This window comes from Salvelinus namaycush, chromosome 39 (assembly GCF_016432855.1).
Source record: "Salvelinus namaycush isolate Seneca chromosome 39, SaNama_1.0, whole genome shotgun sequence".
In the NCBI taxonomy this organism is placed as follows: Eukaryota; Metazoa; Chordata; class Actinopteri; order Salmoniformes; family Salmonidae; genus Salvelinus; species Salvelinus namaycush.
The window spans coordinates 6,367,380-6,381,434 of record NC_052345.1 but is presented as its reverse complement, the minus strand read 5'-3'; the positions used below and the strand labels follow the sequence as shown (position 1 = coordinate 6,381,434).

General features: G+C 45.2%; 1 protein-coding gene across 1 annotated transcript in view; it reads left to right on the top strand.

Annotated features, from left to right (window-relative positions):
• Window positions 1-14,055, top strand: part of plppr2b (phospholipid phosphatase related 2b) — a 51,488-nt gene that overhangs the window by 5,810 nt on the left and 31,623 nt on the right. The window contains exon 4 of the mRNA XM_038978481.1: window positions 2,623-2,750. Within this exon, the coding sequence (XP_038834409.1) occupies window positions 2,679-2,750 (72 nt within the window). The 5' untranslated portion in view covers window positions 2,623-2,678. The remainder of the gene's footprint in view (window positions 1-2,622; window positions 2,751-14,055) is intronic.

The following is a 14,055-nucleotide window of genomic DNA, read 5'->3' as shown; positions in this document are numbered from 1 at the left end:
AGACTGGTGTTTTGCGGGTACTATTTAATGAAGCTGCCAGTTGAGGACTTGTGAGGTGTCTGTTTCTCAAACTAGACACTCTAATGTACTTGTCCTCTTGCTCAGTTGTGCAAACTGTTAGAGACAGTTTGCGCTGTTCTGTGAAGGGAGTAGTACACAGCGTTGTACGAGATCTTCAGTTTCTTGGCAATTTCTCGCATGGAATAGCCTTCATTTCTCAGAACAGGAATAGACTGACAAGTTTCAGAAGAACATTCTTTGTTTCTTGCCATTTTGAGCCTGTAATCGAACCCCCAAATGCTGATGCTCCAGATACTCAACTAGTCTAAAGAAGGCCAGTTTTTTTGCTTCTTTAATCAGAACAACAGTTTTCAGCTGTGCTAACATAATTGCAAAAGGGTTTTCTAATGATCAATTAGCCTTTTAAAATGATAAACATGGATTAGCTAACACAACGTGCCATTGGAACACAGGAGTGATGGTTGCTGATAATGGGCCTCTGTACACCTATGTAGATATTCCATAAAAAATCTGTTGTTTCCAGCTACAATAGTCATTTACAATATTAACAATGTCTACACTGTATTTCTGATCAATTTGATGTTATTTTAAATTCTAAGTGACACCAAACTTTTGAACGGTAGTGTATCTCAATTCAGGATTCTGTTCAGAAAGGCATAAGATCAGGGCCGCATCCCAAATGGCACCCCATTCCCTAAGTAGTGCACTATGTAGGGAATAGGGTGCCATTTGGGACATAGGCGAGGAAAGGGTGAGCCAAAGGAGGCTTTCTAAGAAGAGTATACAGAAGGGACTAACGGCTGTCAATCAAACCTTGAAACTGCTTTTCAAGTAAAAAATGCATTATTCTCGCTCTGTATCGGAATTCATATTTGGGGTTTATGCACTACCCAGAATAATATTGACTGTGTGAATCAAACACTTCAACTGCAAATCAACTCAGACAGGCTTTTTTGCTGCTGCGTGGTGAGAAATGTACTTTTGACTTTGATGGAATAGTATCCATAGTCCTTGGAGCCTACAGTTCTTTCCCCATGGGTATCTGCTTGTGGGTAGGTGGAAGGAAGCCTTCTTATCTAATGCCGTTCTGTAGTATATGTTCTCTTTTCTTTAGCTGTCCTGTGGGGGATCCCTGGGTTGACTTCAATTTGGGATTGTTGTTGTTCAATGTTAAATCTCTCTTTCATTCATCTCTTTTTAACCGTCTCTCCCTGTCTCTCTTATGTATATCCTATTCCCATGCTGTGTCTGACTGACTGCGTCTGACTGACTGTGTCTGAAAACTGTGTCTGATTGACTGTCTGAAAACTGTGTCTGACTGACCGTGTCTGACTGACCGTGTCTGACTGACTGTGTCTGACTGACTGTGTCTGACTGACCGTGTCTGACTGACTGTGTCTGAAAACTGTATCTGACTGTGTCTGACTGACTGTCTGAAAACTGTATCTGACTGACTGTGTCTGACTGTGTTTGACTGACTGACTGTATCTGACTGACTGTGTCTGACTAACCGTGTCTGAAACCTGCATCTGACTGACTGTGTCTGACTGACTGTGTCTGACTGACTGTGTCTGACTGACTGTGTCTGAAAACTGTATCTGACTGACCGTGTCTGAAAACTGCATCTGACTGACTGTGTCTGAAAACTGTCTGAAAACTGTGTCTGACTGACTGTGTCTGACTGACTGTGTCTGAAAACTGTGTCTGACTGACTGTGTCTGAAAACTGTATCTGACTGTGTTTGACTGACTGTCTGAAAACTGTATCTGACTGACTGTGTCTGAAAAATGTATCTGACTGTGTTTGACTGACTGTCTGAAAACTGTGTCTGACTGACTGTGTCTGAAAAATGTATCTGACTGTGTTTGACTGACTGTGTCTGAAAACTGTATCTGACTGTGTCTGAAAACTGTATCTGACTGTGTCTGAAAACTGTGTCTGACTGACTGTGTCTGAAAACTGTGTCTGACTGACTGTGTCTGAAAACTGTATCTGACTGACCGTGTCTGAAAACTATATCTGACTGACCGTGTCTGAAAAATGTATCTGACTGTGTTTGACTGACTGTGTCTGAAAACTGTGTCTGACTGACTGACTGTGTCTGACTGACTGACTGTGTCTGACTGACTGTGTCTGACTGACCGTGTCTGACTGACTGTGTCTGAAAAATGTATCTGACTGTATCTGACTGACTGTGTCTGAAAACTGTGTCTGACTGACTGTGTCTGACTGACTGACTGTGTCTGACTGACTGTGTCTGACTGACCGTGTCTGACTGACTGTGTCTGAAAACTGCATCTGACTGACTGGGTCTGACTGACTGTGTCTGAAAACTGTGTCTGCGTCCCAAATGGAACCATATTTGTGCGTGTGTGTGTGTGTGTGTGTGTGTGTGTGTGTGTGTGTGTGTGTGTGTGTGTGTGTGTGTGTGTGTGTGTGTGTGTGTGTGTGTGTGTGTGTGTGTGTGTGTGTCCGTGTGCTTGTGTGTGATAAAACTTATTTTTTTTAAGAACTCAAAATGGTTCCGTAATGGACTAAACTGGAGCAATTTGGCACAGCAATACTTTTCTGTGGCTGTTGCTAAAGGTTATGATTCTACAGGTGCATCAGTCCAGCTAACAGAAGAGAAACAAAAGAGAAACCAGGAAGAAGGCACAATGAGGAATATAGGAGACAGAGACCTACAGAAGACCAGCACCTACATCGTACCCTGCTTCCTGCTAGTGGAGGTGAGTGGGCAGCATATTGACCAATCATTTCCAATATTTCAATCACCCTTTCCCTTGTCCCCTTTCAATACACAATAAATCCAATCCTACATATTCGAACATGGCCTCAGTGCAGAGACCTCTTTGTTCATTGCTCTGTCTGTACTTCCTCCTCTCCCCTCCCCTCCCCTCCCCTCCTCTACTCTTCCCCACCCCTCCCCTCCCCTCCCCTCATCCCCCCTCTCCCTCCTCTCCTCCGCTGCCCTCCTCTCATCCCCCCTCTCCTTTCCTCTCCTCTCATCCCCCCTCTTCCTCCCCTCCTCTCATCCACCCCTCTTCCTCCGCTCCTCTCATCCTCCCTCTCATCTCCCTTCTTCTCCTCTCCTCTCCTCTCCCTCTCCTCTTCTCCTCTCCTTTCCTTTCCTCTCCTCTCCTCTCCTTCCCTCTGATCCCTTTCTCCCTCCTCTACTCGCATCCCCCCCCCCTCCTCTCCTCTCATCCCCCCTCTCCTCCTCTCCTCCACTCCTCTCCCTCCTCTCATCCCCCCATCTCCTCTCCCTTCTTCTTCTCCTCGCCTCCCCTCCCTCCTCTACCTCCTCTCCTTCTCAGGTCCCTCTATATTCTATAAACCCTCACATGTATTTCCTAATTAATCGGCCTAATTAACACAAGGAAATGCAATTAGCCCACTCAGCCGCTAGCACTCTACGCTATTGCTAATGCTGTGCCCACTGCCCATAGAGCCTGCAACAAGGACTAGCGTAGTGGGTTAGCAGAGTTAGCAGTTTTAGCATTATCATGAGGTAAGAGGGGGATTTTTGCCATTAGCTTTACAGTATATCTAACACGTTACTGAGACCGTGCACCAGCTGTGCACGCGGAGCCTGTGGGCAGAGCTAGCGTAGCAAGTTTATAGAGTTTTAGCATTATCATAGGGTTAGAAGTTGATTTTAGTCGTTAGCTATACAGTGGACTATATAGTTCATGGGGTTTTAATAGCAGGGCTAACATTAGTAGCTACAGTTTAGGGTAAGAGGTTGATTTTGAGTTTAGCCACAAGACAACTGTATATATCCCGTGGGGTGTTATGACAGTTGGAGTGGACAAATGTGTTTTTGTTCAACTGCAGTGAGAGAAACTGTAGGGCTATCGAGTTAGACAGTAAGCAGGGTTCACCTCAGTACAGTGTAGAATTCAGTTTAGGTATCAGATGTAACTAGCCACTGTATATCTCATGTGTAGCACATGGGGATGTGTGAAATGTACTCCGCAACCTAAAATGTCCTCACTTGCAGTAACAAATGGTACATTTTTCGGTGGCGCTGACTGGGAAGACGCTCCGGGAGTGCGGTCACGCAAGCAAAGCAGAGGTCCTGGGTTCGAGCCTTGGTGTGAGCCAAATCAGGAGAAAGCGGTACTCGCTAAGCAAGCAGCGTGACGTCCGTTACACCTGGGTTATGACAGTTGAATGTGTTTTTGTTCAAATCAGGGACATTTTAGGGCCAGCAGTTAGTTATGGTACCACATAGGGTTAATGGTTGGGATCGATGTAGCTATATCCCAGGGTGTTCGGAGAGTTGGAGAGTGGACTTGATAATAATGTGTTTTTGTACAGCCGCAGACTGTCGGAGAAACAGCAGTAAATAAAAATGCAGTTTGCAGCGTATTAGCGGTTGAGTCCGAATTTGAGCTCAGCCACTAGACATGCAGGCTACATTCCCGAATGGCACGCTATTCCCTATAGGGCCCACAGTGCTCTGGTCGAAAGTAGTGCACTATGTAGGAAATATGGCGGCATTTGGGACGCAGGGCCAGCATACCCCAATGGGGTGTCATGAGAGCTGGAGTTTAATGTGTGTTTGTACCACTGTAGTCGGAGAAAACAGTAGTACATATCTGGGGCATTCGCCTCCTACACACATTATACCATTCTCTACCCGACACACTCAGGCTGTATCCCAAATGGCACCCTATTCCCTTTATAGCGCACTACTTTTGACCTGAGCCTCCTTTGGCCTCCTTTAGCCCTCCTTTCTTCAACCATACTCCTCCACTCCTACAACCAAGCCATCCAGCTATTTTTACACTCCTCCAACACTCATCCCTCTCTCCAACACTCCTCCAGGGTCCCCTCTCCTCTCTTTCTCCATCCTTCCTCTCCTTCTTCTCTCGTCTGTCGGTGGAAGTGAGTGGGAGAGTAAACGGCCTGCTACTGTACAGCACCCCAGAGGGCATCCAGTCTTCTGTTGTTACATTAGCATCTCATTACACTCTATTCTCTAAAACAAACGGGCTGACGCTCTCCTTTCTTCCGCCTCTCTTCTCTTTATCTCTCTCTCTCTCTCTCTCTCTCTCTCTCTCTCTCTCTCTCTCTCTCTCTCTCTCTCTCTCTCTCTCTCTCTCTCTCTCTCTGTCTCGCTGTCACTCTCTCTCTCCCTCTCTCTCTCTCCCTCTCTCTCTCTCCCTCTCTCTCTCTCTCTCTCTCCTTCTCTCTCTCTCTCTCTGTCTCGCTCTTGCTCGCTCTCTGTCTCTCGCTTTCTCTGGGCATTTTTTTGTATTTCCATCTTTCTCTCTCCTAGAACGTGAGAACATTTCTTATCAGTCCCGTTAATAAACAAGGGATTACACAGGATTCCCATCCTTTTGACTGGGATGAGAACTTCAGAATGGAAAATGGAAGCTAAGCTGCTCCATCTCTATCTCTTCTAACCTCTCCTCCTTCCAGGCAGAATAATCCTGGTGTGAAAAGACACACACACACACACATAAACTTATCACACACACACACACACTCACACACATAGACACACTGAAATGCACATGCACACGGACGCACAGACACACTCTCTCTCTCTCTTCTCTCCTGGTCCAGCAGTGTGTAACATGGTAGACGTGCTGTGGGGGCACAAAGTGTCTGCTCTCAAGGCTAACTGGCTCCTTCACTTGAAAGACTGAAGCGCTTAAAGAGTCGTTTTGATGTATCTGATTTTGTACCGGGCTTCAGTGGAAGAGGAAGTAAGTGGCAATTGGAAGGTCATACTTTATGGAAATAAAGGGGCAATCAGCGATTGGTACATACATTTTTTGGACTTAAATTAATGATATACCCAATGATTCTTGAAGAATATAACTTTTAAATGCCTCATGAGTTTAGTTCAACTGTCGTACCCGACAACTGTCAAATGATTTGGCATCTTTTCTTGTAAACTTAATTGATTAGTTACAAAATGAACAGCTGATGAGAAAACTGTAAATCTAATTGTATTCTGGTTGCCCCAGAGAAAACAAATCTGAGACATTGCCTATGGGCCATGGTCAAAACTAGTGCAATAACCTGAGTGTACAAAACATTAAGAACACCTTCCTAATATTGAATTGCTCCCCCCTCTCAGAACAGCCTCTATTCGTCGGTATTGACTCTACAAGGTGTAGAATCTAGTGCTTCCCATAGTTGTATCAAGTTGGCGGGATATCCTTAGGGTGGTGGACCATTCTTGACACACACAGGAAACTGTTTAGTGTGGAAAAACCCAACAGCGTTGCAGTTCTGGACACAAACCGGTGCTCCTGGCACCTACTACCATACCATTTTCAAAGGCACTTAAATCTTTTGTCTTGCCCATTCACCCTCTGAATGGCACACACACAATCCATGATACTCTGAATGGCCCCGGGGTCGATGGCTGACGTTTTACGGTGCTCCTAACCAACTGTGCTATTTTGTTCGTTTTTTCGCGCTGTTTGTAACTTATAACTTAACATATTTCGTACATAATGTTGCTGCTACCGCCTCTTATGACCGAAAATAACTTCTGGACATCAGAACAGCGATTACTCACCTCGAACTAGACAAAGATTTTTTTCTTTAACTAGTCCGACGCAAAGGATATACTGCTTTCTAGGGAACGGGCCCAAATCCTCATCATTTGCGTGAAGAAAACACGGAGAAAAAGGGGGAGGAGGTAAGGCAGCCTTCTAAGAATTCGTAGGCAAGTGCGTAAACCTTCACCACCATCCGTTCTATTGACCAATGTGCAATCACTGGAAAACAAAATGGATGATATACAGTCAAGACTATCCTACCAACGGGATATTAAAACGGTAATATCTTGTGTTTCACCGAGTCCTGACTGAACGACGACACAGATAATATAGAGCTGGCGGGATTTTCCATGCATCGGCAGGACAGAGAAGCTACGTCTGGTAAGACGAGGGGCGGGGGTGTGTTTCTATTTGTCAATAACAGCTGGTGCGCGATGTCTGATATTAAAGAAGTCTCAAAGTATTGCTCGCCTGAGGTAGAGTACCTTATGATAAGCTGTAGACCACACTATCTACCAAGAGAGTTCTCATCTATACTATTCGTAACCATCTATTTACCACCACAAACCGATGCTAGCGCTAAGACCGCACTCAACCAGCTGTATAAGGCCATAAGCAAACAAGAAAATGCTCATCCAGAGGCGGCGCTCCTAGTGGCCTGGGACTTTAATGCAGGCAAACTTAAATACGTTTTACTTCATTTCTACCAGCATGTCACATTTGCAACCAGAGAAGGAAAAAAACTCTAGACCACCTCTCCCTCGCCCTGCATTTGGCAAATCTGCCCATAATTCTATCCTCCTGATTCATGATTACAAGCAAAAGCAGGAAGTACCAGTGACTCGCTCAATACGGAAGTGGTCAGATGACGTGGATGCTACGCTACATGACTGTTTGGCTAGTACAGACTGGAACGTACAGACGTACATATCCCAACCAGAAGCCATGGATTACAGGCAACATCTGCATCGAGTTAAAGGCTAGAGCTGCTGCTTTCAAGGACCAGGACACTAATCCGGACGCTTCTAAGAAATCCCACTACGCCCTCAGACGAACTATCAAACAGGCAAAGTGTCAATACAGGATTCAGATCAAATCCTACTACACCGGCTCTGACACTCGTCGGATGTTGCAGGGGTTGAAAACTATTACAGACTACAAAGGGAAACCCAGCCGTGAGCTGCCCAGTGACGCGAGCCTACCAGATGAGCTAAATGCCTTTTATGCTCGCTTCAATGCAAGCAACACTGAAGCATGCATGAGAGCACCAGCTGTTCCGGATGACTGTGTGATAACGCTCTCGGTAGCCGATGTGAGCAAGACCTTTAAACAGGTCAACATTCACAAAGCCGCGGGGCCAGGCGGATTACCAGGACGTGTACTCAAAGCATGCGCGGACCAACTGGCAAGTGTCTTCACTGACATTTTCAACCTCTCCCTGACCGAGTCTGTAATACCTACATGTTTCAAGCAGACCACCATAGTCCCTGTGCCCAAGGAAGCGAAGGTAACCTGCCTAAATGATTACCGCCCTGTAGCACTCCCATCGGTAGCCATGAAGTGCTTTGAAAGGCTGGTCATGACTCACATCAACAGCATCATCCCAGATACCCAAGACCCACTCCAATTCGCATACCGGACCAACAGATCCATAGATGATGCAATCTCAATCGCACTCCACACTGCCCTTTCCCACCTGGACAAAAGGAACACCTATGTGAGAATGCTGTTCATTGACTACAGCGCAGCGGTCAACAACTTAGTGCCCACAAAGCTCATCACTAAGCTAAGGACCTTGGGAATAAACACCTCCCTCTGCAACTGGATCCTGGACTTCCTGACGGGCCACCCCCAGGTGGTAAGGGTAGGCAACAACACATCTGCCACGCTGATCCTCAACACTGGGGCCCCTCAGGGGTGCGTGCTCAGTCCCCTCCTGTACTCCCTGTTCACCCACGACCGCGTGGCCAAACACAACTCCAACACCATCGTTAAGTTTGCTGACGACACAACAGTGGTAGGCCTGATTACCAACAACGATGAGACAGCCTTTAGGGAGGAGGTCAGAGACCTGGCAGTGTTGTGCCAGGACAACAACCTCTCCCTCAATGTGAGCAAGTCAAAAGAGCTGATTGTGGACTACAGGAAAAGGCGGGCCGAACAGGCCCCCATTAACATCAACGGGGCTGTAGTGGAGCGGGTCGAGAGATTCAAGTTCTTTGGTGTCCACATCACCAACGAACTATCATGGTCCAAACACACCAAGACAGTCGTGAAGAGGGCACGACAACACCTTTTCCCCCTCAGGAGACTGAAAAGATTTGGCATGGGTCCCCAGATCCTCAAAAAGTTCTACAGCTGCACCATCAAGAGCATCCTGATCGGTTGTATCACCGCCTGGTATGGCAACTGCTCAGCATCTGACCGTAAGGCACTACAGAGGGTAGTGAGTACGGCCCTGTACATCACTGGGGCCAAGCTTCCAGCCATCCAGGACCTATATACTAGGCAGTATCAGAGGAATGCCCCAAAAAGACTCCAGTCACCCAAGTCATAGACTGGTCTAAGACCAAAAGGCTCCTTAACAGCCTCTACCCCCAAGCCATATGACTGCTGAACAATTAATCAAATGGGCACCCAAACTATTTACATTGACACCCCCCCCCCCCCCCCCCCCCCATTTGTTTTTACACTGCTGCTACTCGCTGTTTATTATCTATGCATAGTCACTTTACCCCTACCTACATGTACAAATTACCTCGACTAACCTGTACACCCGCATATTGACTCGGTACCGGTATCCCCTGTATATAGCCTCGTTATTGTTATTTTATTGTTACTTTTTATTATTTTTTACATTAGTTATTTGGTAAATATTTTCTTAAGTCTTTCTTGAACTGCATTGTAAGTAAGCATTCACGGTAAGGTCTACCTGTTGTATTCGGTGCATGTGACAAATACAGTTTTGATTTGATGTCTTAAAAATCCTTCTTTAACTTGTCTCCTCCCCTTTATCTACACTGATTTAAAGTGGATTTAACAAGTGACATCAATAATGGATCATAGCTTTCACTTGGATTCACCTGATCAGTCAATGTCATGGAAAGAGAAGGTGTTCTTAATGTTTTGTACACTGGGGAATATGGTGCAAGAAAGGGTCTGCTCTCAAGGCTAACTGGCTCCTTCACTTCAAAGACTGAAGTGCTTCAAAAGTCGTTTGATGTAACTGATTTTGCACCGGGCTTCAGTGGAAGGGGAAGGAAGTGGCAATTGTGTGGTCATACTATATGGAAATAAAGGCGCAATCAGCGATTGGTACATCCATTTTTGTTTTCTTTTTAATTCATGGTATACCTATTGATTCTTGAAGAGTATAACTTTTAATGAAATGCCTCATGAGTTTAGTTCAACTGTCGTACCCGACAACTGTCGAATGATTTGGCATCTTTTCTTGTGAACTACATTCATTAGTTACAAAATGAACAGCTGATGAGAAAACTGTCAAGCATGTTGTATTCAGATTGCCCCATAGAGAACTCATCTGAGACATTCCCTATGGGCCCTGGTCAAAGGTAGCACACTCTTCTGAATAGGGAATAGGGTGCCATTTGACCCTCCAACCAGCATTGTTGTATTTATGCTACATAGCTGCAGCATAGAAACACACAAACCACAGTCAACAGAAACGGCAGTATGATGTTGGTTCTGTATAAATAGGAGGTGGACACCCATCCATGTTTCCAGTTTCCAGAATAGGCATTGGTTGTGTATCAAGTCCGCCTGCATGCATTCACACACACACATAGACACACACAGACGCACACAGACACACACACACACACAGACGCACACACACACACACACACACACAGACGCACACAGACACACACACCTCATTCAAATCCATCTCTTTCTGGCTGTTAAGAAAGAGGTAGTAGCCCACTCACACTAGATGGTCTAGAGTCTCTCTCGGAGGAGTATGGGGGAGGAAAAGAGGACTTTAAAGCAGCGATGAAGAAAAGGAGGAGTGGTTCTATGAATAGCACCTGCAGTGATGATCTAACGGATTCACCCCGAAGCACTCGTTAGCTCCCACCTGTTTGTTAATATGAGAGAGATAGAGAGAGGGAAGGGTTTAGGAGATGGGGGAAGAGAGAGGGGGGGATAGTGAGAGAAGGGAGGAGAGAAGGGTGGGAGAGAGAGGGAGGGAGAGACAGAGGAGAGGCGCGAGAGAAAGGGAGAGAGAGAAAGAGAGATAGAGACTTCACAATACCAAAAATACACATACATTATTGCACCCATCTAACAGAATGTCTTGGCTCGCACTGGTTATGTGTACTGAGTAAATGCATGGGACTGTGTTAGATGTAGGAACTGACTTGCATAATATGTGAACACATACAGTATGTTCCTACTAGTGTGCTGAGACACATGGACTGTGTGTGTTGTCCATATCTTCTTGGCTATGTGATGTTCAATGCAGAGTTGCTCATCTACTCTGCTGCATTGTAAACCATGTTTAACACAATGTTGCTGAGTTTCCCCTAAGAGTAAACTACTGAGGTGATGTCATTATGTAGACCAAGCCCTGTCTCATTCTATCAGGAATAGGGAGAGAGGAGGGGGGGGGAGGCAGAGAGAGAGACAGGGGAGAGAGAGAGAGAAATGGCCAATGGATTGATGAAGAATGCATAAACCTAAGAAAGAAATTGAGAAACCTATCCAACCAAAAAAACTATGTACTGAGCAAATGTCCAATGGCTTTTTACCAAATGACCATACGACAGACCACGTATACATCTACACACCCTAAATGACAAACAAACTAACCAAAAAAAAAGGCAAAGTCTTATCATGCTTTGTTGATTTCTAAAAAGCTTTTGACTCAATTTTGGCATGAGGGTCTGCTATACACATTGATGGAAAGTGGTGTTAGGGGAAAAACATACAACAATGTCAAATCCATGTACACAAACAGGTGTGTGGTTAGAATTGGCAAAAAACACACATTTCTTTCCACAGGGCTGTGGGGTGAGACAGTGATGCAGCTTGAGCCCCATCCTCTTCAACATATACACATGGGGGCAGCAGGTTGCCTAGTGGTTAGAGCGTTGGGCCAGTAACTAAAAGGTTGCTAGATCCCCGAACTGACAAGGTAAAAATCTGTCGTTCTGCCCCTGAACAAGGCAGTTAACCCACTGTTCCTAGGCCGTCAATGTAAATAAGAATTTGTTCTTTAACTGACTTGCCTAGTTAAATAAAGGTTACATTTTAAAATATATATATTTTTAAATACACTATACTGTATATACAGAAGTATGTAGACACCCCTTCAAATGAGTGGATTTGGCTATTTCAGCCACACCCGTTGAAGACAAGTGTATAAAATTGATCACACCGCCATTCATTCTCCATAGACAAACATTGGCATTAGAATGGTCTTACTGGAGAGCTCAGTGACTTTCAACGTGGCACCGTCATAGGATGCCACCTTTCCAACAAGTCAGTTTGTCACATTTCTGCCCTGCTAGAGCTGCCCCGGTCAACTGTAAGTGCTGTTATTATGATGTGGAAACGTCTAGGAGCAACAACGGCTCTGCCGCTAAGTGGTAGGCCACACAAGCTCACCGAACGGGACCGCCGAGTGCTGAAGCACATAGCGCATAAAAATCATCTGTCCTCGGTGGCAACACTCACTACCAAGTTCCAAACTGCCTCTGGAAGCAACGTCACCACAATAACTGTTAATCGGTAGCTTCATAAAATGGGTTTCTATGGTCGAGCAGCCGCACACAAGACTAAGATCACCATGAGCAATGCCAAGCGTCGGCTGGAGTGGTGTAAAACTTGCCTCCATTGGACTCTGGAGCAGTGGAAACGCGTTCTCTGGAGTGATGAATCACGCTTCACCATCTGGCAGTCCGACAGACGAATCTGGGTTTGGCGGATGCCAGGAGAACGCTACCTGCCCCAATGCATAGTGCCAACTGTAAAGTTTGGTGGAGGAGTAATAATGGTTTGGGACTGTTTTTCATGTTTCGGGCTAGGCCCCTTAGTTCCAGTGAAGGAAAATCTTAACGCTACAGCATACAATGACATTCTAGACAATTCTGTGCTTCCAACTGTGTGGCAATAGTTTGGGGAAGGCCCTTTCTTGTTTCAACATGACAATGCCCCTGTGCACAAAATGAGGTCCATACAGAAATGGTTTGTTGTGATCGGTGTGGAAGAACTTGACTGGCCTGCACCAGATCCCTGACCTCAACCCCATCGAACACCTTTGGGATGAATTGGAACACCGACTGCGAGTCAGGCCCAATCGCCCAACATCAGTGCCTGACCTCACTAATGCTCTTGTGGCTGAATGGAAGCAAGTCCCCACAGCAATGTTCCAACATCTAGTGGAAAGCCTTCCCAGAAGAGTGGAGGCTGTTATAGCAGCATAGGAGGGACCAACTCCATATTAATGCCCATGATTTTGGAATTAAATGTCATATCCTCAGTGTACAACGTAAAACACCAAATAATGCATGCAGAGTAGAATTAGGCCGATACCAGCTAATGATCTAAATCCAGGAAAGAGACTAAATTCTACAATTAAATTCTACAACCACCTAAAAGGGAGCGATTCCCAAACCTTCCATAACAAAGCCACCACCTACAGAGAGATGAACCTAGAGAAGAGTCCCCTCAGCAAGCTGGTCCTGGGGCTCTGTTCACAAACACAAACAGACCCCACAGAGCCCCAGGACAGCAACACAATTAGACCCAACCAAATCATGAGAAAACAAAAAGATAATTACTTGACACATTGGAAAGAATTAACAAAAAAGCAAACTAGAATGTTATTTGGCCCTAAACAGAGAGTACACAGTGGCAGAATACCACTGTGACTGACCCAAAATGAAGGAAAGCTTTGACTATGTACAAACTCAGTGAGCATAGTCTTGCTATTGAGAGAAGGCGCTGTAGGCAGACCTGGCTCTCAAGAGAAGACAGGCTATGAGCACACTGCCCACAAAATGAGGTGGAAACTGAGCTGCACTTCCTGACTTCCTGCCAAATGTGTGACATATTTCCCTGAGATTACACAGACACCTTCAAGAATTAGAAAATACATCCACTTTTGATAAACTCCCATATCTATTGGGTGAAATACCACACACAGTGTGCCATCACAGCAGCATTTTTGTATTTTAACTATTTGCACATCGTGATACTTTAGCCATAATATGCCATCTGAAATGTCTCTATTCCTTTGGAACTTTTGTGAGTGTAATGTTTACTGTTCATTTTTGATTGTTTATTGCACAATGTAAACATATGTTTCCCATGCCAATAAAGCCCATTGAATTGAATTGAATTGAGAGAGAGAGAGAGAGAGAGAAAATATGTAGAAAAGGATTTGACAGATAGGATTCTGAAGAGGACATTCTAATGAAAGAAAAACATGGATTAGGAAAGAATGAGGGGTAGTGAGCGAAACAAAGGAGAGAAGAGAACA